General features: G+C 48.1%; 1 protein-coding gene across 1 annotated transcript in view; it reads right to left on the bottom strand.

The window, feature by feature from the left end:
* The window catches only part of ERN2 (endoplasmic reticulum to nucleus signaling 2), a 1,116,259-nt gene that overhangs the window by 457,537 nt on the left and 631,916 nt on the right, over positions 1 to 26,806 (bottom strand). The window contains exon 12 of the mRNA XM_069647392.1: positions 7,208 to 7,390. Within this exon, the coding sequence (XP_069503493.1) occupies positions 7,208 to 7,390 (183 nt within the window). The remainder of the gene's footprint in view (positions 1 to 7,207; positions 7,391 to 26,806) is intronic.

Raw genomic sequence — 26,806 nt, forward strand, 5'->3', positions numbered from 1 at the left:
CTGGTACATAACTGGTTTGGTCTGGGTGCACCAGCGTATGCACTACTCTTTTCAACCTATTGGCTAGTGCTGTCGTGAGGATTTTGATGTTCTGATTAAGCATGGCCAGGGGCCTGTAAGAACTACACTCATGTGGAGATTTATTGAGTTTCAGAAGGGGTATAATCACTGATTCTCTTAGACTTGGTGGGAGAGTACCCAGTTCGTAAGCTTCGTTCCACATGTTTAGAAGGTGTGGGGCCAATTCAGTGGTGAATGCTTTATACAATTTGCTGGGCAAGCCGTCTCTGCCCGGGGGTTTAGCTGTAGGTAATGTTCTTAATGTATCCACCAATTCTTCTACTGTGATTGGGGAGTCTAGTTCACTTATCGTCCCTTCATCAAGTCTGAAAAGGTGTATGTCACCTAGTATTTCCTCTATTTCCGCCTTATTGGGTTTGGAGTCTTCACGATATAGGCTGTAGTAGAAGTTTTGAAATACCTCATTAATGCCCGCTTGTGTGTTGCATGGGGCGCCCTGCTGTGTAAGAATTGAATAGATAGGTGTTTTTGTTCTTCCCTCTTATATAGCCGGGCTAGTAATCTTCCTAGCTTATCCCGCTCACTGTGCTGTCTCTTCTAAGTATTTGTTATAATTGTACTTGCCCAGCCTATCCCAATTATCTAGGCATTGTTGGCGCACTGTTATTTCTTCCCTATTCTTCATTTCCTGGTCTAGCTGGGATTGGTTAAGGTTTTGCACTGCCTTCTCCGCAGACGTAAGTTCCCTACAGATTGTGGCTTGGACGCTCCCCGACCGGGCAATAGCGGTGCCTCTAATTACCACTTTAAAGGCCTCCCACATTGTACTTGCAGTGGTTACGCTACCCTCATTGTGTTGGAAATATTCAGTGATGCTAGTCTTGATGTGTTCTCAAAAGGGATATCTTGTAGGGATTTGCTCCTCAGCGTCCACGTTGTTATCTGGGCCATAGGGGGTGCGTATTGCCATGTGAGCAGCAAGGGGGCATGGTCTGACTGAACCAAACTTTTGTATTCTACCCTTGACAGCTCATTCAGTAGTTCCCTACCTCCAAAAAAGTTATCTAACCTGGTCTGGATGTTGTGCAGAGCAGAAACATGGGAGTAGTGCCTAGAGTGCAGGTGTAAGGTTCTCCAGACATCGACCAGTTCAATGTCTGTCAGGAGTGTCTGCAGGGTTCTACCTGGTGGGGTAGATCTCTGGAATTTTGCGTCCGATCTATCTACCCTGGGATTCAAGACACAATTAAAATCTCCTCCGCATATGATATTGCCGTTTCGATGCAGGCCTAGTCTTGTGTACAGCATTTGGAAGAAGAATGCCGTTCCTTCATTGGGAGCATATGTGTTTATTAAACAGATTTCCACATTCCCCAAGAATCCCTGTATGATTATAATTTTGCCCTCATCGTCGGTTTTACAATTAGTTACCCTAAAAGGTACTGAGGGAGCGGTCCACGTCAGCACTCCCCTTGCTTATGCTGAATATGTGGATCCCCACGTTTTCCCCTTAAATCTTTTAGTAATTAGTGACTGCTTCTCCTTAGTGAGGTGGGTTTCCTGTAACAGCGCTATGTCAATTTTATGCCTACGTAGGTGCGCGTAAACTCTGTTTCTTTTAACATAATTATTCAAGCCAAGTTCCTGGTCGTGTGCGCAGCGTGCAAATGCAAAAACAAGCGTTCTGTGAAGAAAAACCTCTGCGGGTGGGACAACAGCAGCCCGGGAACCGGACACCATTTCCGGACTGTGGTGCAGCCATTAGGCAGGTCCTGCACAAGTGAAACCTTTAGTAGCTGCTGTGATTAGTGAAAACTGCCCATTGTCCTGCTCCTTCGCTTACTTGGGGTTCTCAGCCGAATATCAACAGATTATGCATTATACAGAGTACTGCGTGCTAGGTCTGTTCCCAGTCTGTTCCCAGTTAGTGTTCCCTCCAGGAACACAGTAGGCCTAATGTTAAGGTGGGACGGTGCGTTCTTCCACCCGGGGATCGATCTGTTCTGTGTCCAGCCACTTCTGTGCCTCTTCTGGGCAGTCGAAGTATAGGGCGCCGTTCTTGTACAGGACCTTTAAACGCGCCGGGTACATTAACATATACTTCAAGCCTTATGTGCGGAGCCTGGCTTTAACCGTGGAGAAGTGTGCTCTGTTCTTCTGAACTTGAAAGGTGTAATCCGGCAACACTGTCAAGTTTGAGGACGCCCTCCGTATTATGCCTCCTTGCCTTCAGTAGGATAGGATCCTCTCCCTATGTTTGTAATTCAGGACTTTTGCAATAACAGGACGTGGGGAGCACCTGGTGGCGGTTTCTTCGGGAGGGTTCTATGCGCTCTTTCTATTGTAAAGCCTTGTGAAAGGTTCCCCAGCCCGATCTCTTGCAAAAACATATTCTCAATGTACATTGTGGGATCGGTCCCCTCTTCTCCCTCAGGTAGGCCGACGATGCAAACGTTGTTTCTTCGGGCCCTGCCCTCAGCGTTCTCTGCTCTGTTTTCCACAGGAGGTCCACCTTTTGCAGCAGGATGTGGATTTGGTCGTGGATTTCGTGGGTTATTAAGCTGTTTTCTATCAGTCCTTTTTCCAATTCCATAGTACTTTCAGATAATTTTCTAACATCTTGGCACAATAGACCCACATCGACAATTACAGCGTCAATCTTTGATCCTAAAGAGGTTTTTAAGTTGGAAATTGCCAGCAGGATTTGGTTGTCCTCGCTGTCAGCTCTGGTATCCTTGCTCAATGTTGCAGAGTCTTGCGTAGATTTCGCATAACTATCCATCATAGTTTGGTTTCCTTTGTTTTAAGCAGCTTTGGAAGGCATTTGCACTGGGTTATCCCCTGCAGTGGGGTGCTGAAGTTCGCAGTGTTGGTGGACTTGTCCAACTGTAGGCAGTGGCGCACGTCAGGCCGCACCACTGGTCCGTGTGGCTCCTGACCGTGGCTATCCTTCCGTCAGGACAGGCGGCACGGAATGGCAGTTATCGTGGCACTATTTTACAGGGAGCATTCCTGTAAATACCCCAGCCACCGGGTGCAACTTCAAGCACTGGGTGAGCAAGTGGCCTGTTGGCGCAAGTGTCATCGGGATTTAAATTTGTGCTTAGCTGGTGGCTGCAGGCGCTCCTCGTGCCCACTGGCCACCTGGACCCCCAGCAGTCAAATACATATGCCTGGTTGGATCTAAGCCAGCGCTTCATCTATCTCCCCTCTTCTTAATTGTGCACAAAGGCTCCTCTTTTGCCTTGGTAAGTGGAAGAATCACGTAGCCCACATGGGTGCGCCGCCGCCCACCACGTTGAAAGTAGTGTGCTGAAACCTGAAGGTGCCTTGGCAGGTAAAATGGCATAGGTGAGGCTTTTTGTCTGCAGAACACCCCCAAGTAACAGCTTGTGCTGGGGGACACCAGGGGGCCAGAGGCACCCTCCCCTTCACTGTAAAACCAGCAGTTCTGCAGTCAGGGCACAGAGTGTTTTGACACATTCTTCGTGCTGTTTTTCGCTTAGGCAGCGGGACCCTGGGAATGGCCCAAGAGCGGCCTGGATGAAGGTCAGTATAATTCTGTTGCGTTGGCTTAATTCCTGCTTGTTTCTCCTCCGTGGGTTCGCGGACTTCGGCGGTGCTATAAAAACACAAAAGAACCTAGACTGGAATTCTAATCGTTAGGCAGGCACTGTGGGGGCATCCGCTGGACTGCCGAGGGATTGCCAATGTTTATAAGCAAAGAGAGAGATTTGTGCTTGTGAGATCAGCTGTGGTGTCGTGCTGAGCTACACGCTCATTGCACCCTGGGCTCAATGCAATTTGCTCACCCCACGGTGCCAGTCACTGTTCCAGTGTGCTCGGCCCTCAGTCAGGGAGCTCACGTGTGCTGACTGTGTTCACTGCCCCGTCGGCTCCTCGTCGCCCAGGGGGCCCACTCACCATGTCCCGGTCGCCATTTTAAAATACCTCAGCAGACACTCTTCGCTTTCTGCTGGGCTTCCTGCTGTGTTCCACAACTACAAGCCACCCCTCAAAGCTGAGAACGCACCGCATAGGATATAGAACAGTGCTTTATTATTATTTGATGGTCGTAGCCGCATCCGTTTCACAAGAGAACCGAGAGAGGAAATCCATGTTTCCTTGGTCTTTGCCCTTTTGGTGCTCCACAGTGAAACAGTAGGTTTGCAGGTCTAAGAACCATTGCATGACTCAATTGGTTAAAGTCTTTTCACTGGTTAATCCAAACTAGTGGAGAATGATCCGTGACAAGTGTGAACTTTCTTCCGAGGAGAGAAATATGGTAGGAAGTGCTTTATAATCTGCTGTGCTGGTGTTGTTCCTCATAGGGAATGCCTCGGGGTATCTGGTCACATATTCCACAATCACGAGGACATATTTGTTACCCAGTATAGACGTTTCTAAAGGTCCAATGATGTCCATTCCAATTCTTGAGAAAGGGACTTCTATTATAAGTAAAGGATTCAGAGGGGCAGGCAATGTGAGTACCGTTTTTCTGACAGGTTTGAATAAAGGTTTTTCTATCAGCATGGATACCTGGCCAGTAAAACTTCCCACTTATGTGTGCCTGGGTCTTGGATCATCCTAAGTGTCCCCCTGTCAGATGGGAATGTGCAATCCTCTAGTACTATCTTCCAGTGTGTTATGGGGGTTACTGAGTTTTACTTAGGCCTTCTGTAGATGTTTCTTTTCTATATAGCAATCCTTACTTTAAAAAATAAAAGGACTTCCTTTCTCTACTCTCTCTGCTTAAGGACTTGCTTGTAAGAAAACCTCAGCGAGGGCTGGACCATTTTGCTGGGTTGAAGGCCAGGTCGGGAAAGATGGTAAGCTCTTATTCCCTTTTCTCTTCAGTGGTAGATGGTCTATCAGCTTCCCAAAAGCCTATGGTACCTCTTTCTGTTTTGTCTGGTTTACTCTCTTTAAAATTAGGAAATAAAGCTTTTTCAAGAATTCATTGTGCAATTTGGTCCCCACGATGTACTTCAAATGGAATTTCCACATGGTTCTGTAGGAGAACCTTTATGTCTCCCCGGATGTCGGGATTGATGAAGCCTGCAAGAACATCTATACCGAATTTCCAGGCCAGGCCATATTTTGGGGCCAATCTTATATAACACCTAGGAGGCGGTATCAAAACGAAGTCTGTGGGAATCATTCCCCTTTTCCCAGGAGGAATAGTAGCCTCTCTGCTGCTACAGATATCAAAGCCTATTGACTCTTTCATGGCAACAGAGGGGTTTTAGGCTCGATGACTAAGCTTATGGAATTGTAGGGTTTCCCAATATGTTTCAATTGAGTCACATTCAACTCCTGACACCATATGTAAGGAAGGCATGGTTTCAAGGTCAGACAGACTCAAGTGACATTCAAGGGTATTTATTGAACTTTAATAAAAAGGTGTGATAAATGCCTATCTAATACTAAAACTACAGATGGGAGCAAGCTACGACCGTCAAATAATAATAATGTGGAGTCTCGTCAAAATAAAAAGGTCCTATACTAAAAAGAAAATATTGCAAATCCTTGCAGCTAAATTCAAATTGTGTGGGATAATGTTCATGAAAAAAAAGAAGAGTTCACAAAATAATAAGTCAGGCCACTGGCCTCCCTTCCCCATGCTTTCAGCACGGGAGAAGACGGTTCACTCGAGCATAGAACACTCTCGGGCTTCTTCGGTACGAGGACACAGTTCCATTACCAACATCAGTGTCTTCTGTGCCCAAGTCTCTTAAGTTATCAAAGTCTCTTGATTCAGAGGGTCTGATGTACCAAAACAAACAAAATGTTCCTTTACAAATACTCAAGTCAGGTGAGTCGCTCTTCACCCTGGATCACCCTCAGCCGGGCTCAGATGCCTTTTATACCACAATCTTTAGTTTGGATCCCCCTCTTCCGGGCTCAGATCCTCTTCTCCAATGCTTATAGAATATATTTTCTCGGGTGACTCACGGTTCACACCAGATCCCCCTTTGCCGAGCTCAGATCCCTTTTACATAATTAGTCTCCCTCAGCCGGGCTCAGACCAATTGTAGATCGTATTAGCTATCAAAGACTTTCGAATGTGCACAGAGTTTAGCTTGAACCGTTGCAGGACCACTTTCATTTAACAGTTCACGGTTTTACAGTCTCAATTGGATACCTAACAGTGACCTTCGAATGAGCACTCACATGGTGCCGGACCACTCTATATATGTATCTATCTTGGTTTCAAAAGTTCAGTCACTCCCTGGATATTCAATTATATTCGAGTTGCTCATCACATACGCCTCACACTCTGTTCTTTGCAGATTTTTTCATACAATGTTGCTGCTTTCAACCTTGGTTCTAACACAGACCGGTCTGCTATCAGTCTCCCCGACTGACCGGCTGTGCTGACTTTACTGGTGCAGCTTTGTTGTAGGAGCCAAGAACAGTACCACGGCGGCAATCGCTCCTTCCTGGTGTCGCTCCTCCCTGCCTTGGCTATCGATATGGGAGGGCCCCGGGTACCTTCCACACACATTGTACCTTTCTTCAGCTTTAATTCCCGGTATTATGTTTCTTATTCTCTGGGGGTCCTGAAAGTAGTGGTTCTTCTCCAAAAAGGACAAGGGCACTTCCTTCCTTGCAACCCTATCTGGTCTTGCCGTGTTTCTCCCCATATCAAACTGCCATTGTGGAACTGCTGCTTCCTCATGTGCTCTGCCTTGCTCAGAGTGTGCTTTCGTGCTCTGCCTTTTATCCGTGTGGGGAAGTGTGATGAAAGTCAGGTGTGTGTGTAATTATCAGTAATTGCCTGACTCTGCCTGACCCTTGTGTTGGGACATGTCAGGTATACGGCTCAGGTGTTAGTCCATTTTCTCTCACAGTGAGCTGTCCCTGAGACAGTGTTTGTGCCGGGAAAGGGGGGGCAGGGAGGTTGAGTTCCTAGGTATCCTACCTGGTAGGATGGGGAAAATGTGTTAGATGAAAGGGGATACTGCATCTTACCGTCCGGTGTCCCACTCCCCGAAACCCCTCCTGCAGGAGATTCTCCCACACTGGTCCACCCCCAGGAACTGAATTTAAAAGCGATGGCTGTGTCCTGGCCACCTGGATGACAGATCCCCGGGCACTAGCAGGTGAGGCACCTTCTGGTTTCTCCCAACACACACATACACAAAATAAAATAATGAAATCGAAGAGGAAAGGTTGCACTTACCCGTGGATAAGTGATGGCAAAGATGATCCAGCCTCCCACGAGTATGGTAATGATTCCAACTGTGATGAGATCTTGACTGCCAGTGTCCGGGAGGATCTCACTGCCTTCCTGCTTGTCAGAATCAAAATGATGTCTCTCATCACTGTTCCCGGGCCGATCTTCCATCACATTTGGAGTCAGAAACTAAAACCAAGACAGATAATATTTGTTTTTAAAAATGAAAAGATTACTGTGCCATACAAACCAACTACAGTAAAGGACATACCAGACCTCGTCATGGACCCTACAGGTATGGTTTGTAGTGCTTCACAGCCATATTGATTCCATCTTCTGGATTACAGATACCATCCTCATTCTTCAGACACCCTAAATACGTGTTACATTCAAATAATGTTATGGAATTGCTAATGTGGGCATTGCGGCCGTACATAAATATGCACACAGGGATTATAACATACATGTCAACAAACACAAGATGGTAGGGCTAACAGATGAAACAGTGAGAAGCTAAATTGCACAGTCCTGCCAGTACTGCTCTGAGTGCCGTGCCAACATTCTCTCGTCAAGTTGCAGAGCATTGAAAGGATTCTAGACATTCAGTGTCCTAGAAACACAGTCAAACGCATCAAAAAGGAAGAGTGACAAAGTCACAGTGCTCACTTGTGGCTCTAACTCCACAACATCATGCAGATTAAGGAGAGTAGAACTTCAGCGAGAGAGTAGAACCAGGTCAAATGAAATTCAGAGAGGTTGATCAGACTCCTGCCTGATGTTTAGGGGAAAAAGGATAAGAGTTTGCTTGAAGATTGTATCACAGTTCGCTAGAATGCTTATTGATAATGGGGTAATGAATACATCTTCCCTAATCTTATGGATGCTATGAAGACAACTGAAGGGAAAGAAATATACTACATAGCCGAGAAATGTTGGTACTTAACTAAATTATGATTTATGAATAATCCTTTATGGATCACAACATAACTTTCTGCAAGTTTATTTTCATCTTCTGTGCATACTGTGAAGGCATCATAAGGCAGACACAGATAACAGATTAAAGTTTGGGTCTTAAACGTCTATTAACTAAAAAGGGCAGGGTGGAAAAAGGCCTAACTTGCCCTATGCTAAGGTGGGATTTGCCTACCTAAAGAAAACTAAGGATAGTCTGTGTCAGGAAGTCCAAAGCAAATATCTGTCTGTGTCCAATACCTAATATATGAAGACAACCGATCAGGGCGACCCCGGTTGTACAAAAGGACACAAAAACAATTTAGTAGTATTTATAACATAAATCTTATATTGTGTGTTACATACGAGCAAATTATTGCCACAGGTAAGTGTATCTGACACATTCCCAACACAAAAAATATACAACGTATCTAATCACAATAACAATTGGTAAATGTTTTGAATGTCTAATGGTTCATAGCGTACAACTCCTTATACTTTGAGAGAGGATTGGTATCAGTGTTGAATTAAACATCAAAAACTAGGTGCCGATATGTGTGACAGACATATATATATAATCTAAAAAGTCGCCACACCTGTGTTTCACCCTATAGCTTGTTTAGATGGCTGTAGATAAAATGGTCTTCATCAGAACCAGGACTTGTGGTCTGGGTTCTTCACGACCTTGCCTGCGGTGTCAATCTATAAAAATAAACAAATGTGCGATACCAAGTGTCATTGTCCGGGATAAACATATAAAACAAAGCTCCAGAGGTAGCTGAAGCAGGGTCCCCAGAAGGGGAGGCTTACTGTGCCTAAGTAATGTAGCACACAATTGCCCTCATTCCGAGTCATGCCGGTAAGTATCGGTATTTTCCGGCATGGCGTAAAGTACGATACCGTGCTGGTTGTAGGCCGAAAATTACGGCCCATTCCGAGCTCACGGACACGCGCTTTCCGCCATGCCGGAAAAGGGCCGCGCAGCCTGCCGCAAAACCCCCCGAAAAAGCCCTACCGGCATGCAGCGACACGTAAAGTACAACACCGCCCTGTAAGCATTAGCGCCAGTGCATAACGGTGACCGTAATTTACGTTGACCGTAATTTACGGTCACCGAAAAAAAAAGGAACCGGAAATTACGACATCGCACAGGAACGGGAAGGAGAGCGGCGGCCATCTTTAAAAACACAATCCATTGCCATCCTCAGCAGCCAGCAGCCCTGTGAGGAAACTAAAGTTGGGAACCGGACCAGGTACCGCAGGACATGCCGAAAGCACCAAAAAGGGCGGGGGATCGCATCCGCAAGCAGAGATTCTGCCCCGATGAACTCCAGGCCATGGTGGACTACCTGGCAGAGCATGCCGATGTAGTCTTCAGTAGCGACATGCGCAAGGAATAGACCCTCCGCAAGAAGGCCATCTGGGCGGAACTGGCACAGAGGGTGAGCGCTGTTGGCAACACCCCCCGCACCCTCAGGGACTGCCGCAAACGGTGGGACGACCTGCGGGTGCGGGGCCTCCTCTCCAGCAACCGCAGCCAGGCCCTGCAGACGGGTGGTGGGCCAAGTACCCCAGTACACCTCGAGCCGTGGGAGGAGACCTGTGCGGAGCTCACTGGCACTGAATCGATTGAGGGCGTGGGGACCATGGAGTGCGGGGGAACGACTTCTGCAGAAGGAGGTGAGTGTCGACAGTGTACACTGGCAATGTCCATTGCATGATGTAAACTGACCCAGGGGCCATGGAAGGCACCCTCTCGTGTTGCCCTCCCCCCATCCAATGCATCCCCCCATCCAACAAATGCTGAGGCAAGTGCCACCTAATGCTGGCCCAAGTGCGAGTACATAACGCACATCAACCATAGTGCATTGACTTGCACAGCCCATCATGCACACTATCCAGCGTGGTAGGCATGGTACCGGCCAAAATGTACATGACCAGGGCACAAAGAATCACTCCCAAACATGTGTATATGTCATCACCATGCACAAGTACCACTGCTATAGCTACCCCCCAAACCGAACAAACCGTAAATGACCGAAATGTCCATGCAACCATGTATGCAAATAGGACATTGCACATACACAAATGTTGTCCCTCTCTCCTACCCCCACAGGCACAGACCATGACAGCACAGAGCCCCAAGGAAGCCGCCCAAGCACCTCTGCGGGTACTGGCAGGGTCAGGCCGAAGCCAGCAGGAAAGAAAAACAGCCTACGGAAAGGCCACTTGAAGCTGGCAGACCAGCAACCCACACAGCCTCGGCGGCAGCAATTGTGCAAACCCCTAGCTCGGCACAGTCGAGCGTCTCAGGTGAGGCTGCTGCTACCCGCCGGATGAGTGGGAGCCCAGCCCGCCACCCATCCAGGGGCCCATGTCGGAGGACGAACAAGACACCATGCACATGCCGGAGCCATGCCTCGTGACCCTGGCGTCATGCAGCGACTCCGGGAATGCACAATCACCCGTGCACAGTCTTGCACTTGACCCACAGGGGTATGACGTTGTTCCCCCAAGTCCACCCATACCACCCCCTGCAGAGCATGCTGGTGCAAGTGGATCCTCAGATGGTCTCCCTTCTCATGACCAGCACCGGGTGCGCCAGTTGAGCGATCTCATTGAGAACTATATTGAGGACAATCGCCAGGCCAGGGCAGAACTACATGAGGAACTAATCCAAATGTGGCAGTCCCTCACCGACTGCACCACCAGATTGTGCGACTCCCTGACGGACAGCACCACACGGCTATGCCATGTCCTGAATCGCATAGCGAATGCCCTTGAGGCAGGGCAACACAATACGGAGCCACAGCAGGAGGACACGTCCGTGACAAGTGAGGCCACGCAATGCAGCCCGGAGAGACGCACTCGGCGTTCCTTGCGTCACCGGGATTTGCCTCCCCCAGACAAGGGGGGCAAGAGACATTAGCCATTCCTGCCAAATGTGGGCCCCACACCCTACATGGGATGACTGCTCTGGAGTTGGGGGGAGGGGGGTGATGGTGTGTTCTGGAGTTGGGGGGAGGGGGGTGATGGTGTGTTCTGGAGTTGGGGGGAGGGGGGAGGGGGTGATGGTGTGTTCTGGAGTTGGGGGGAGGGGGGTGATGGTGTGTTCTGGAGTTGGGGGGAGGGGGCATGGGCAGTTGCTGATGTAAGCACTATTTTTTTTTTCATTATCACAATACACAATTGGTGTCGCAAAGTTCAACCGTTGTGGACATTGATCATTGCAAATTTCTTTATTGACTACTGCCAGTGCATGGTGTACAAGTATGCACGAGTCCGTTGCCCTGTGTGCCCATGTCATGACACCCTCTACTGACTTGTGTCCTGGAGACCTTGTCCACTGTAAGTACAGAGCATTATATGGCCCTCAAGTGCACAGCCTCAAAGGACCTTTGGTGGCACTGCACCCTCCGCCTTCACCGCATCGTCCTGTGGATGTAGCAGTACCATGTCAGGGGTGATAGCCGCTCATGTAGGGATGCACTTTTTGTACATCTGCACATATGGCATGGGCCCATTCGACACCAGATATCATTGGAGGGGTCAGCCACCAGTCCTGGTCCGCCGGCACATATGTGCATCACGCAAGCCTGGTGACGGCTTCATCTATACGCATGGACGGGTATGCCCATAGTCTGGTTGCCCCATGGGCCTGTTCAGGGGGTTCATGACAGGGGTCATGTGGCTTTCTGTCAAGGGACAGCCAACAACAGCTGCATGTGTCGCCAAATGAGGTGGGTGTGTGGACTGTCATGGTGGAGAACAGTACTTGGCTGTCATGGCAGGGTTCCAATGATGGCCATCTGGACATGTCCATGGATGTATTGGGCACGATCAGGGACACAAATATGTGTCTGAAGCAATGTAATGCAGTGGGGTGTTGTGTATACATGATGGTCCGTGAACGATGGTGTGGACATCTTGAGGTACATGTTCCTTTGTTGCATGCTGGTGTCCTGATGTTGGATCATTGTGGTGCTGTGTACTGTGTTCATTCTTATTTGGGTGTGATGGCTGTAGTCTGTGGAGCATGGTATTCATCCTGCTCTGATCCATTCTATGGTGATTCCCAACACTCCTATGGGGGTGCCATGCCAGTGACGTGTTTTCGTACCCCTGCTGCCCTCCGTGAATTCCACTCCCAGGGATGGGTCTCCAATGTGGTGCAAGGCTGGGGGATGCCACATTGTGCATGTGCAGTGTGTCCTCCGATATGCGCTTGCGGTTGTGGTTTCCGTCAATGAGTGGTGCTGGTGTAGTGTGCTTAGCCCTTTGTCAGTTGGTGGAGATGTAGTGTGATGTGGGTGCCTTATTCTGGCAAAGTGGGAATCTGTTCACATGTGCCGTTGCACTGGTTCTGTGGCAGGTTTGTTTTTGGGGTGAACTCCGTACAGTGGCTTCATCGTTTCAACACAGTTGGTTCATGCAGGCACCCACCCCGTGGCACCAGTGCACTTGCATGACACAGTCAGACGACTCAACAGCCAGCCAGACAGGTCATCCTGCATGTTGGGCCATGTGGCGCGGTGGCGTGGTGATCAGCTGGCCATTTGAGTCATGTGTAGTTGTTTGGTGTCAGGCCCACCCATGTGTGCGGTTCTTGGTAGCGTTGCATTCCATCTGCACGTAGGGGGAGTGGTATTGTTTGCAGTTGCTGTCCGCAACGTGCATGCCAAGCTGGTCCACATACGACCAGTGGGTGCTGTCAGGGGCACCATTGTCATTTGGCATGCCTCCATTTGCATTAGGTCCAGCTTTACTGTTGTGTATCTCATGGGTGGTCCATGTTGGGGATTGGTGGACCCTTGTGTGCTTGGGGAGGTGTAATGGCACTTGTTTATGTGGCCGCATAATGGACGGTTGTGACATGCCACTGTGTGCTGGTGGGTGCCTTTGGCATGGGTGTGGGGCACAGGCAACACCATCACTTGTGCCGGGTTGGCACTGTACATTTGTATGGTGCTCGCTTTTCTTGTGTCTGTGGCGCAATATGGTGGTGACGGTGTCACGGTCTAGGTGGTCAGGGGTGTCTATCTGGTAGGACTTCTCCTAGAGCGGCCGGACATGCTGCGTGTGCATGGGGGCTGCTGGGGTGGTAACGGAGGCTGCACTGGTGCTGCATGCAGGGCCTGGCTCCCCCCTCCTTCTATTCCCTGTGTCTCCTCAGTGGGGGGGTGTGTTGTTGTTGAAGGGGTTTGTGTGGTTGTGGCCTTGCTTGTTCGATTGGTGTCATCTTGGTATGGGAGGGGGGTGGTGTGTGGATGTGTTCCTTTTCTGCTGTGACAAACTCCAGGCCTCCATCTGTGTTGCATGTGTGCACCTGTGGCTCTGGGTCCCACTGCTCAGGGTTCTTTACTCCTTCTCTGAGATGCCTGTATGTACTCCATGCAGGTAAGGTACTTTACGGCCTTGAGGAGGCCGTAATTTACGTGTGCTCCTTACTTGGAATCAGCTCTGGTTTATGCCATGCCGTTAATTTCGCCATGGTGGGGCGCGCGCGCGACCCAAGAACGTAAATTACGGCATTGTAGTTTATGGTGCCGTAATTTACGGTCTGAGGGGTCGGAATGGCATGGAGCGGAAAACCATGTCAGTAAATCTTACCGGCATGGTTTAGACCTTACCTCCTTGCTCAGAATGACCCCCAATATCTGTTGTTGCCGCGGTGCTAGCTGCGCGGCACACCGTTTACCCAGTGGTATGTGCGTGCTCGGACTATGATTGTCCTCATGTAGGACCTGTTAGAAAAACAGGGTGAAGAAAATACAGGCCATAACTGATTTGGCTCTATCTGATGCGTATGCAGGCTTTACACTTCATCCATGTGTTCAGTATGGTGAGGGGAAACAGTTCTAAAAACTTGGTATTCCGTCCAGAAGATAAGCTGGAGCCTCAGTGTAATTGAAGGGTCCTCCAAGGATCACTATCACTTCTTCCGATCGGTAAACCTGTCTAGGGGGAATTATAAAAGTGAGGCAGCATGCTGCTGTTCAGGTCTGCATATTCTAAACAAGAGTTCTGGCGGCTACTGGATTCACCAACCCGTAACAACCATCACTTCGATATGGGCAGCATGTCTGTCATTTGTCAAGTCAGCGCGTGCTAGCCCACCGAAATTATTGTTCTTCTTACTTGGGTGCGTTCTAAAATGGAACGTCTCTCATGTACTCCGTGTTGTGTATCCGGCTGCTGAGCGGGAGATGAACAAGTTACTTACCAACTGTAACGTTCTTTTGACTGGATGTTCCTCCCACGTATTCCTCATCTTATGATAAATAGTTATCTCCAGCTTCGCTGCTTCGGAAAAAAATGTTCTCGGCAGAGGGCGCTGTGCTCAAGGTCGTGCCATCGATTGTCCCTCGACGGACTCCGTACTCTGTCGACGTCACCGATGGTATAAATAGCTCGAGCCGCGCCCGTTGCTTCAGTTCTGTTTTTTCGATGAAAATATAGGAGGAACACCCAGGCGTGCCCCATGACAGATACATTCTTTTTGAGAGGAAAGTGTAAGAAAACGTAAACTGTACTGCGGGGTAGGATGGGAGGGTTGATGAGGAATACGTGGGGGGAACATCCAGTCGACAGAACGTTACAGTTGGTAAGTAACTTGTTCTTCGAATGGATTGTGTCCTCCCACGTAGTCCTCATTTTATGATAGACTCCCATAGCATTGGCAATTTTGGAGGTGAGAATACTAATTACAGTTTTCAGGGACAGAATGCAGAACTGCCTTGGCAAATAACCCCTCATTGGAGGAGGCAGTATCCAAGCAGTAATGCTTGATAAAAGTATGCATTGTTTTCCAAGTTGCAGCTGAACAAATATCTGCTGCCGGAACTCCCCTCTTTAGAGCCGCAGAAGTAGCCATTCCCCTTGTAGAATGGGCCCGAAGCCCATCTGGTGGGTCTTTTCCCACCAATCTGTAGCATTCAATTATGGCCAAAATGATCCAGCGGGATATGGTCTGTTTTGTTACTGATAAGCCCAGTTTATGACCAGTATAACCCACAAACAGTTGGTCATCTTGTCATAATTTAGACATCCTTGAGATGTAAAAACTAAGAGCCCTCTTGGGATCTAGTTCTGTGCAGTCTCTCCTCTTCCTTGCCCAAATGAGGAGGATAAAATGTTGGTAGTATTATTTTTTGTGACAAATGAAAGTCCGAAACTACCTTTGGTAAAAAGGAAGGTTTAACCCTATCCTTATAAAAAACAGTATATGGTGGTTTGCATGAGAGAGCCTAAAGTTCACTAACCCTGCGGGCTGATGATAGGGCCACAAGAAGGACAGTTTTTAGTGTTAGAAGCCTCAATGGACAGGCGTGCAGAGGCTCAAAAGGTATGCAAGTCAAAAATGTTAGTACTAAATTTAAATCCCAAGTTGGGACATGAAAAGGTACTGGAGGGTATACGTTAGTAAGCCCTTTTAAGAATTGAATGATTAATGGTATTTTGAAATATGAAACCTCTTCCGAGGTGCGCTTGAAAATGGACAGCGCAGCAAGGTAGCCATTTATTGTTCCTATCTGGAGCCCCAGATTGGCTAGATGTAACAGAAAAGAGAGCACCATTGGAGTGCCACATTGAAAAGGGTCCACATCCTTATCTTTGCACCAGTTACTAAACCTGTTCCAGCGACATCTGTACAAAGATTTTGTTGCTGGCCTTCTGGCCGAAAGCAAGACTTCCATTACATCATCCGGAAGATCCCAATCCTTGTATCTCAACCTCTCAGAAACCATGCGTGAAGGTTGAGTGTCTTGACCTCTGGATGGAGAACCCGACCTTCCTCTTGCGAGAGAAGATCCTCTCTTTGTGGAAGACGTATTGGAGAGCAGATGGACCTGTCTAGAAGGTCCGGGTACCACGTCCTCCTGGCCCAATCCGGAGCAATTAGGATCATGGTTTTCCTGAACTTTCTCAACCTCCTGATTGCTTGAGGAATCACGGGGACTGGGGGAAACGCGTACAGCAGTGGAAACTTCCACTCCACTACGAATGCGTCTCCCAGAGCTCCTCTTTGAGGAAATTCCCTTGAGCAGTACTGATCGCACTTCCTGTTGATCGCAGTGGTGAACAGATCCACATGAGGGGTTCTCCAAAGGGCGAAGATCTCCAGAAGGACTTCCTGAGTCAGCTCCCACTCGTGAGAGACCGTGCTCTGCCTGCTCAGAGCCTCTGCCGCCGTGTTCTTCTCTCCGGCTAGGTGAATTACCGATAGAGAGATTACTTCACTATTGCCCAGAACCATAGCTGCATTGCCTCTCTGCACAGTGGTAGTGACCCTACTCCTCCTCTTTTGTTGAGGTAGTACATGGCCACCGTGTTGTTCGTCATTATCAGGACATTCTTTCCCTGTACAGAGGGCAGAAAGGCCTTCAGCGCTAGTCTGATTGCCCTCAGCTCCAAAAGGTTGATGTGAAGTTTGGACTGCGATGGAGACCAACGACCGCTGATTGTCAGATCGTTGGTGTGTGCTCCCCACCCCGTGAGTGAGGCGTCCGTCACTACTGTTATCTCCGGCCATGGTTGCCAAAAAGATTCTCCCTTGAGAATGTTGTCATTGCAAGCCCACCATAGAAGATCCTGAGCAACTGCGCTCGGGACTTGCAGAAGATCCGACATATTCCCTGAGAACTGGGCCCACTGAGTTCTGAGTGCCCATTGAAGGGATCTCATTCTCAACCTGGCCTCTGGTACTAGGAAAATGTAGGATGTCATGAGGCTGAGCAACCTGAGAAAATCGAAGGCCGGTAGACGTTGGGCATTCTGGAACTTCGTTACCATCTGCTGGATGTGGAGAGCTCTCACTTCGGGAGGCGAGGCTTTTCCCAAGGAAGTATCCAAGACTGCTCCGATAAACTGGAGCTTTTGGGATGGTATCATATGGGACTTCTTGAAATTGAGGGAGAAGCCCAATTTGTGGAGGAAGTGGCAAGTGATCGAAAGATGTTCCTGAGCTTGTTTTGGAGAACTTGCTCTGATCAACTAGTCGTCCAGGTAGGGGTAGATGTGAATACCCCCTCTCCTGAGACTCGCTGCCATAACTGCCAACAGTTTGGTGAAAACCCTCGGGGCGGAGGTCAACCCGAATGGCAGAACCCGAAACTGATAATAAGAGTTGCCAATCGCGAACCTCAGGTACTTTCTGTGCTTTGGATGGATTGGCACATGAAAGTAAGCATCCTGAAGGTCCAATGATACCAACCAATCTTGGAGTTGGAGAGCCTGAAGGATCTGAGAAAGCGTGACCATCTTGAACTTGTCCTTCCTGAGGAACTTTTTCAAGTTTCTTAAGTCCAAGATGGGTCTCAGTCCTCCCTCCTTTTTTGGGATGAGAAAATATGGGGAGTACCAACCCCTGTTCCTCTCCGCTACAGGTACCTGTTCTATGGCACCTTTCTCTAGCAGGGTTAAAATTTCCTGCAACAGGAGCGGGTCTGGAGTTTTTATGGAGTTGGCTCCCGGTGGATGATTTTGAAGCCTTTTTTGGAAGGGGAGACAGTAACCTTGAGCTAATGTTTCCACTGCCCAAGCATCTGAGGTAATGCCTCGCCATTCCTTCAGATGCTGAGAGATCCTGCCCCCCACTGGTGTTTTGTGCAACAAGGTCTCAGAGGGATTTGGAGGTGGCTGCAGGAGTGGCTGAGGGTACAGATGCCGCTCCTGAGGCTGATTTTGCACCTCTTCCTCGTGCTCCATGAGGGAAGTTTCTTTTGCCCCTTTGAGAAGCCTGTCCTCTTCCTCTACGAAATGAGGAGTAGTAACGAAAAGAATGACCCCTCCAGGAAGATGAGCCAGAATAGGGTTTTAGAGGCTGGCGCATGGAGGCACTAAGCGATTTAGCTGCCGCTTTCGAGGTCTGAAGTTTTTCTAGGCTTTCATCAGCCTTACTGCCAAACAGTCTCGAGCCATCAAAGGGTATGTTGAGAAGTCTGGCTTGCACGTCTGGTGCAAACCCCGACTTCCTCAACCACGCAAATCTGCGTAGCACAATGCTTGCAGCCATGGATCTGCTGATACTATCAGCAGTATCCAGTCCAGACTGGAGACATTCCCCCATTGCCTCCTTCCCGTCTTTGACTCTATTCAGGAAGCCTTCCCTTTCCTCGCCTTCCGGAATATGCCCAGCCACCGCCGAAATACAGTCCCACAGGGTGTGGATAAACCTGGCCAGGGTACAGGTGACATTTGTCGATTTAAGGGCCATACTGCCTGAAGTGAAAACTTTACGTGCCCAGGCATCAACTTTTTTATCCTCTCTATCTGGAGGGATAGTGGGATATGCAGTTTGCTTTGATGTGGATGCTGCCTGAATAACTAGACTTTCTGGAGTCGGATGTGCCTGTTTAAGTATTCAGGATCCGTACCAGCTGGTCTGTATTTCTTGGGGAAATTACTATCTGCAGCAGCAATGCTCTCAGGCCTTTCCCAGTTTTTCTCCACCCTCCTCTGAAAAGCCCTGTGAAAGGGGAGAACTGGATCTTTTTGAGCCTCTGACAATTATATCCGTCATGTCATCTTGTTCAAAAATGGATGAAGTGTTACCCCAACCCCTATACTCAATTACTCTGGTCATAAGACTCCTGTACCCTGAGTCTGCATGTTCTGCAGGATCAGGTCTGGCAAACTTTAATTCTGGGGAGGTGTCAATTCCACTGGCAGAATGTAGAGTGTCACTTCGGTCTCTCATTTTGGACTCTTGATCAATGAGTTCCTCAGGAACTTGTTTTGTGCCATATGAAACTCCAAAGGGAGTGACTTCCTCTTCCTCCGAGCCAGATTCCTCATAAATTGAGGACATGGACTTAAAAAAGTCTGACCTGGGCAACGGAGTAAATCTTCTTTCTTCCTCTACCATACGCGTTGAAGGAATAGAAAAATCCTTCGAAGTTGTCGAAGGAATCTTCAATGACTTCGAAGATGACTTCGATACAGGCGTCGAGGTTATTTTTGGTTTCGATGCCAAAACGGTCGATGTCATTGATGAAGTCGTCAAAGCCTTCGACGACTTATGTTTTTTATATGGCACCGGAGAGGTGCTCGACTCTCGAAGAGTCCTCGACGACTTGTCGTCGACACGAGTTTTTCGAGTATCCTCGACACTACCGTTTTTTACCAAGGTAGTCTTAGACTTCCCTTTGTCGTCCAATGGAGCGTCCTTAGGGGTATGGCTCTTCTGAGGTTCATTCGAGGGGGTCGGGCCACATTCTCAAATACCTCCATCATCTTTTTACGAAATTCTTCCCATTTTCTGGGAGAATCCGATTTTGTCGGACATCGAATTTCTTCGGTCGACTCGGAAGATGATGATGAGGGAGATCTATGTCTCCTCTTCATTTTTTTGGACGAGGAAGAAGAGTGTCTCGATCTACTCCTAGATCTCGATCTCGTTGAATGCCTATGGCGATCCGATTCCTTCGAGTCAGTCGCTTTCTTATGTATTTTGGACATAGCCTTCTTAGAGGCTTCCCTCCCCACCGACAGTTTACCTCTCCTCTCACGAAGAGCTTTCTCGGTCATGGATTGGCAGGAACCACAGTCGTCGGTCCGGTGACTGGAACCGAGACACCAGAGACAAACTCAGTGAGGATCCGTGATCGACATTTTCGATGCAGAATCTACGCAATTCTTGAACTCAGTCTTGGGTGTCAAAGGAGTCGAAGAAGACATTTTCTTCACAGAAAATCTCAAGCGCGCCATTCTCGATAGCGAAGCGATCGGAAAAACGGAACTGAAGCAACGGGCGCGGCTCGAGCTATTTCTACCACCGGTGACGTCGACAGAGTACAGAGTCAGTCATGGGACAATCGACGCCACGACCTCGAGCACAGCGCCCTCTATCGAGAATTATTTTTTTTCGAAGCAGCAAAGCTGGAGATAACGATTTATCATAAGATGAGGAATACGTGGGAGGACACAATCCATTCAAAGTTGTGTTTTAAGAACACGTCTGTTACCCTGGTAACTGGCCATAGTGGAGAAGCGAGGATTGAATGGATGTTTTCAGGGTGGCCATCTTATCATGGACCGCGATTGAAGGGTACCATTGATACCAGATGGTTTATGTATACCAGAATATTTATCGATGTATGAACCAGCCTCAACTTCATGAATTGGGCAGAGATGTGTATCCGTATTATTATTACAAGGGTAATCTATGTGAATGCTGTTTGTTACATAATTGTTAAATAATTCGATAGTGCGTGGACTATGCTCACACTGTGGTTGTAATCACTTAGAGCAGGGAAATGTATATGCTAAACTACTAAGACAGCTATTTGTGCACAGCAATTATTTCAAAATGAGTAGTGCCGTGAAATCACACTGCCAAAATGGTTTGTCTACTCGATAGGATCCTATTACAGTAGTGTGTCGCCGTTATGAATGTCTGTGACTTCTATCTATGCCGCCCATGCAACTAATTTTCTAATATTTCATTGCTAAAACAGACATAAGGTGAAAATGATAACAATCATAATACAGTTGATACACAAATCCTGCATTTTTGTACAAGGCGCTGATCACTGTCACCATGAGTATTTCTATTTCAACCACACTATATCCCCGGCTGAGGTCAGTGACTGTCAATTCTGTGTGCACACCGGGGGTGTTTGTGTCTTATATCGATGCCACCCATTTTTTCATATTACTTCAGGATTATTTGTTTGCACAAAGGGAGAAAAACAGAATATGGTGTGGACAATAAAAGTGCCTATATATACTCATAATGTATTTCAGAAAGAACTATCAACTTTAAAGGGGGTATTTTAATTGCTAACACATTGTATCAATTTCTCTAATCTGTCTTGCTTTTTAAGACCAGGTTTGATTGCTCTCAACGTCAATTAAATAGTTTTTCTTTCCCTTCCTCTCCATGTCTTGTTGTCACTGATATGGCTGTAGGTCGCAATATTGATGATGCACTTTTTTAAGTTCAGTTATTTCTTTTTCTTGTCGTGTTGTAGTGATGATGCAAATTGGTAAGAACGTGTACCGATTACCGATTTAGCAAGCTGTTCCACTCTATGGCTACATTTAGACCATGACGGACGCTGTCCAACTTGTAGATCCATCTTTATTCCAGTTCCCTTAAACATTTATCACCATCACCACCTCTTATAATAGAGCTCACAGTTTGTAGGACAAATCACCTAAAGTCCTGAGCTGTATGTTTCAATTGTCGTAAGTGGTCAACAAGGGGTTTGCCGGCTACAAGATGTCAGATGCAATAGCGATACTTGGAAATACTTTGCTTTACAGGTCTTTTAGTTTTCCCGACATAGATCGGTCCACATGGGCATTGGATGACATAAATCACCATTTTGCTATTGCAATTGGTATGTGTGTTTAGATCCCAGTGAACATTACCATGGTCAAGTGTGTTTTTTCTCTGTAAACACTTGTGGTGTGCTTTGACTGGGGTTATGCCCCAGGTTCTCTCTATGGATGGCTGTATCCTGGTATCTCCGTAAGTATGTACTAGATGCTCTCTTAAATTCCTATTAGTTTTGAATACAAACACTGTTTTTGAACACAGTGCCTCTGTTCTTTTTAAGGGGCCAGCGTTTATTGATTGTGCTCTTCAGGATATTACTAATCAGGCTGTACGTGGTGACACAGACCAGTCTCTTCAGCAGTTCTTTCAATTTAGCTCTAGACAAGCTTCCCTAGGTGTGTTGGCTGCCCTTTTTCGAGTATGTTTGAGCCACCTTTCATTAGGAGTGTTGTGGTCCATGTGGAGGAAGGGAGGCGCAAATGACAGGCTCTCCTTGTGGCCTTCCCTGCTGAGCTCTCTGTGGGACCCTCCCCTGTACCGGGGCAAGAGGAACTTCTGTCACGCAAAGCAGTGGTCTGATGCCGGACTGGATAGAGAGGAGTAATTATTCAAAAATGGGTCTGTCACGAACTTTGTGAAGGTAAAAGCTATGCTGGGGGGAGGGGAGTTGTTTCTTTTTTTGACTTCCTCCGTTTGAAAGGGTTGTTGATGGACCCCAGGTGGGAGGGGAATTTGGTGCGCCCCTTGCTACATCTTGAACGGGAATGGTCTCTAAATTGTACAAGGTCATGGCGACATCCGACCTGAATGGGAGCCAAAAGTTTAAAGCAATGTGGGCCACATGTACTGGTAGTGAAATCTATGAGGGTGTTTGGGAGAAAGTGCACAGCATCTTGTTCCATGGCAAGCTTTCTACACAAACAATTCAGCATAATTTCAAGATGCTTCATGGGTGGCACCTGGACCCACTTAGACTATCAAAAATGTATAGAGAACTGTCCCTGCTCTGTCCCAGGGGGTGTGGAGAGGTCGGCGCCGTACACTCCATGTGGTGGTCTTGCAATGGGATACAGATGCAGGATCGTGGTGCCGATGCAGTTGCTGCACTGGCAGGGCCTTCACAGCATGGCCGCCCTGACTGCTCCCCATCTGATGATCGTGGCCTGAGCCTGCTCCCGCTGGCTGGCTTTCTCACCATCAGCCAACCACCAGCACCGGCAGGCGGGAGAAGGCCCTTGTGTTCAAAGGCCTGCATCTAAGGCCCCTGTCTGCTCCCAGTCCACTGTCGGTACGCTGCTTGGGAATTATTTGGCTACTGCACAAGAGCACTCATGATTCTGCTACTAAAAAACCTCAAAGGAATCTGGACTACCATGATACTCGCGCCTCCTTAACTATAGGTTAGTTCCCTCCTTCTGGACACACTCCTATCCTCTGTTGACTTCACTTCCTTCTCAGCTTGTCTCCCATGCTCAGTCTGATTGCACTGCGTTTTCACCCATTGCTAGCATTGTGAATCTAGTTTTAAATCAAATCTAGCTTTGTTTTTGCTTTTAGCTTTAAATCAAATCTAGGTGTGGTTTTAGCTTTAAATCAAATCTAGCTGTGTTTTTGCTTTTAGCTGTAAATCAAATCTAGCTGTGTTTTAGCTTGAAATCAAATCTAGCTGTGTTTTTGTTTTAGTTTGTAAATAAAATCTAGCTGGGTTTTTGCTTTTAGCTTTAAATCAAATTTAGCTGTGTTTTTGCTTTTAGCTTTAAATCAAATCTAGCTATGTTTTGCACATTTTCTGTGCCCTTGTTTGTACTGCATGCTTTTCCTGTAACCTACTGGCCCAGTGACTGCACTGTTGTACTTGTTCTACTCTGCCCTGCTGTTCCTTCCCTCCTTCTCCTCCACCCTCTCTCTCTACCTCACCCATGGCGCTTTCTGTTTCTCCTATCTTCTCTAACTGTTTCTCCATCTACTACCCTTCCCTTCTCACTAAGTCTGGTAGGAAGAAGTTCAAAAAGGATACCTTGGGCTCTTACCCTGGTCTCCCTATCGCTGACACTTACTCCAGCGCTTCCTCCAGACAGACCCTCACTGACATCCCCTTTGTCGTTCCTTCTTGGACTCTTCATATGATCTTTGTGCTCTGTCCTCTCTCCTCCTCTCCCATTAATGGTGGCACCAGCTGGGAAGCCCTCATGGCCCCCTTCGTTTGGGCAACATCATTTCTTGATGGAGATCTGGCCCCTGGACACACTGCAACAAGCATTATAAGCTAAATGACAGATTCGCATACTCAGTAACTACACAGCATTTTGCAACTTATAATCCTTTTGAATACATTACCATCAGGGTTGCTAGCTATTTAGCTTTGACCCTGCTTACATGCCATCAGTGGCCCTTATCGTTCACTAAGACAAACGCCTTGACAACGAAATGGAGGGTTGAAACACGTGTCGGCTGGTGTACTATTCCAAATCAGAATAAAAATTGGAATGAATCTATCTTCTTAAAAACTTTTCTGAAATAAAACAGAGTTCAACGCATGGGATTGGCGCGTTCAACTTACCTTCAATCCTCTCTTTCAGTTAATGTTCTTTGGCACCTACTAGATGGTACCATTTGGAGTGTTTTAGACGCAGCCTATCCCACCTTCCAGACATGTATTTCGTACCACACCTACCTGTGGCGACAACTAGCGCACTATCTACTATAACGACCCGTAGTTCCCATTACCCATACCTCTGATTTGTCCCACTCCCCGGAAGTCCTTTAAGGATGGCAACCTTCTTCATCTTGCCATTCTCAACTCTTGCGCTGCTGTCAAACACTCCTCTGACATCTGCCGCCTACTCGAAGATTTTGACCTCGATATCCTCGGTCTCACTGAGACATGGTTCACGGCCAGCTCTGTCACAAGCTTAGACACTCTCCTCCCGGATGGCTACAAGATCTTCCCTGCACCCAGACCCATCTGGTTTGGAGGGGGTGTAGCCCTGGTCTTCCCTGAGTGGATTCCTGCCTCTATCATTCCCACGCAGACCTACTTCTCTTTCGAATATCTTGTCTGCGGCTTTCTCTCTCTCCTGGCCACTCTCTTACCGTGGTTACTATCTATCAGCCTCCTGGTCAGATCACCTAATTCCTCTCTGAGTGGGCAGACCTCTCCTCCTCCCTCCTGTCCTCAACCACTCAACTCCTCCTTCTTGGGGACCTCAATATCCATCTAGATGCTCCCTGTTCCTCCTCTACTCTTTCGTGACCTCTGCGATTCTCTCTCCTTTTCTTTTCTCCCCTCTGGCCCTACTCACTCTGCAGGGCACATGCTTGATGTTTTGTTCTCCTCTGACCTCCCCCTCTCTATCCCTCTGACCACTCCTCTCTCCTGGAGCGATCACTCTTTCCTTTCTTCCCATCTCTTCCTCTCTACCCCCCCAGGCCAAGCCAACCCCAACACTGCCACCTACCTTCTCGGAAATCCGGCTCATGAAGCGCGTGTCAGTTGAGGCTTTCGCCGCCACCTTCTCACCTACCCTTCCACCTCTGGCTGACTCACATCCTGACAAAGCCCTTTCCATGCTCTACTCTTCCATGAGGATCCGATTGAAGCCCAAAGCCAAGTGCAATTCTTGGTACGACTCTGACCTAGCTACCCTTAAACATAAGTGCAGGGAGACTGAAAAGAAATGGATGGCTTCTTGTTCATCCTCTGACAAACTGGCCTGCCGCCTGCTCCAAAGGCAATACTGGCTGCTTGTCCATTCTAAGAAAAGAGCTCACATCCAAGCCTGTGTGTCTGCGACATCTAAAAACTCAGCCGAACTCTTCAAAATCTGCAAAGAGTTGGCCAACCCTGCTGCAGTCTCTACCTCTCCTGTCGCCTCCCAGGCCCTTTGCACGGCCCTTGACTCTCACTTCATCTCAAAAACCCAGGACATCCTATCCGCCCTCTCGTCCCCTCTCCCTCTTCCCTGTTCTCCTTGTGCTAACTCTGGCCCTTCTGCAGACGTTCCCACACTCTTTCTATTCCTTTCCTCTGGTCTCCCCCGACAAGGTTTCTAGACAAGTCTGATCTATGAAAGTCTCATCAAAACAGGTTCTTTCCTGTTCTTCCAAAACCATGAAGGACCACATTGATACCCTTGCTCCTGCCCTGGCCGATTTCTGCAACCTCTCCTTCGCCTCAGGAGCCTTCCCCTCCCTTCTTAAGCACTCTCTTGCTCACCCTCTTCTCAAGAAACCCACAGCTGACCCTTCTTGCCGGGGCTAACTATTGCCTGATCTCCATCACTCTTTTCCTGTGCAAACTCATGGAAAAGCTGGCCATCTCACAGCTTAACCTTCACACCGATTCTGTTGGTGGTCTCCATGAGCATCAGTCAGGCTTTAGAGCTGCCAGAAGCACGGAAACTGCTTTCCTGAACATCCGTGAAGACCTGCTCTCCAACCTTGATTCTAACATCCTATCTGTCCTTATCCTACTAGATCTCTCGTCTGCCTTCGACACGGTCAACCATACCATCCTGCTCAACCGTCTCCATAACAACCTGGGTATCACAGATCAGGCTCTGGCCTGGCTGACTTCTTTTCTCTCTTACCGACCCTCCCAGGTCCAACTTGGGTCCTTCCTTTCCTCTATCTCTCTCTCTACCTGTGGTGTTCCCCAGGGGTCTAACCCATCACCCTGGCAACTCTCGCCCATCGCATTGCCGCTCTCTGCTCCAATTTTCAGTGCTATGTGGATGACACTCAACTAATTTTCAGGCTTCCCTCGGCCAAATATTCTCCTTCTCTAATCTCAGAGTGTCTGTCTGATATTCAGGAGTGGTGTGCCGCCAAGGATCTCTTGTGGATCTTTGGTTCCCTTAATTCCCTTTGTTCCCTCCTCCTTCCCTCATTCTGCACTCTCCTCACCTGAGCTGCCGGAATCGCTTTCCGTAGACTGTAGGTTTCGCCTGGCCAGGTAATCCTTCTCCCTTCTTGGATGAATGTGCTTGTCACAGAAGGAAGCCACAGTTACCGCTAGGAAACAGCAGTTCCGTGGCCCCTTTTCCGGAATCAAGCCGGAGGAAGAGAAAAACCCAATGGGGAAGAAAAAACCCTTCGTAACCCCTTGAGTTCTCTTCTTTTTCCTCTCCGTAGGTATCGGTGAAGGCTGAGCAGAAGCGAACGAGCAGAATGGCGTGAAGATCGGGCAGCGCCTTTGAGAAGAGCGATGAGGAAAACAACACTGGCAGATGAGACTTCCAGAAGGTAAGCCAGTGAAGGGTGAGTCCACCCAGTAGCTCCGAAAGAGAGCCGGATCTGGTAAGGAAAGGAAGAGAGGGCAGAAAGGGATCCGGGGAGCCCAGCCAGAAAGGTGGAAGAGAAGGGAGACA

Source organism: Ambystoma mexicanum, chromosome 2q, assembly GCF_040938575.1.
Source record: "Ambystoma mexicanum isolate Mex_15411 chromosome 2q, UKY_AmexF1_1, whole genome shotgun sequence".
In the NCBI taxonomy this organism is placed as follows: domain Eukaryota; kingdom Metazoa; phylum Chordata; class Amphibia; order Caudata; family Ambystomatidae; genus Ambystoma; species Ambystoma mexicanum.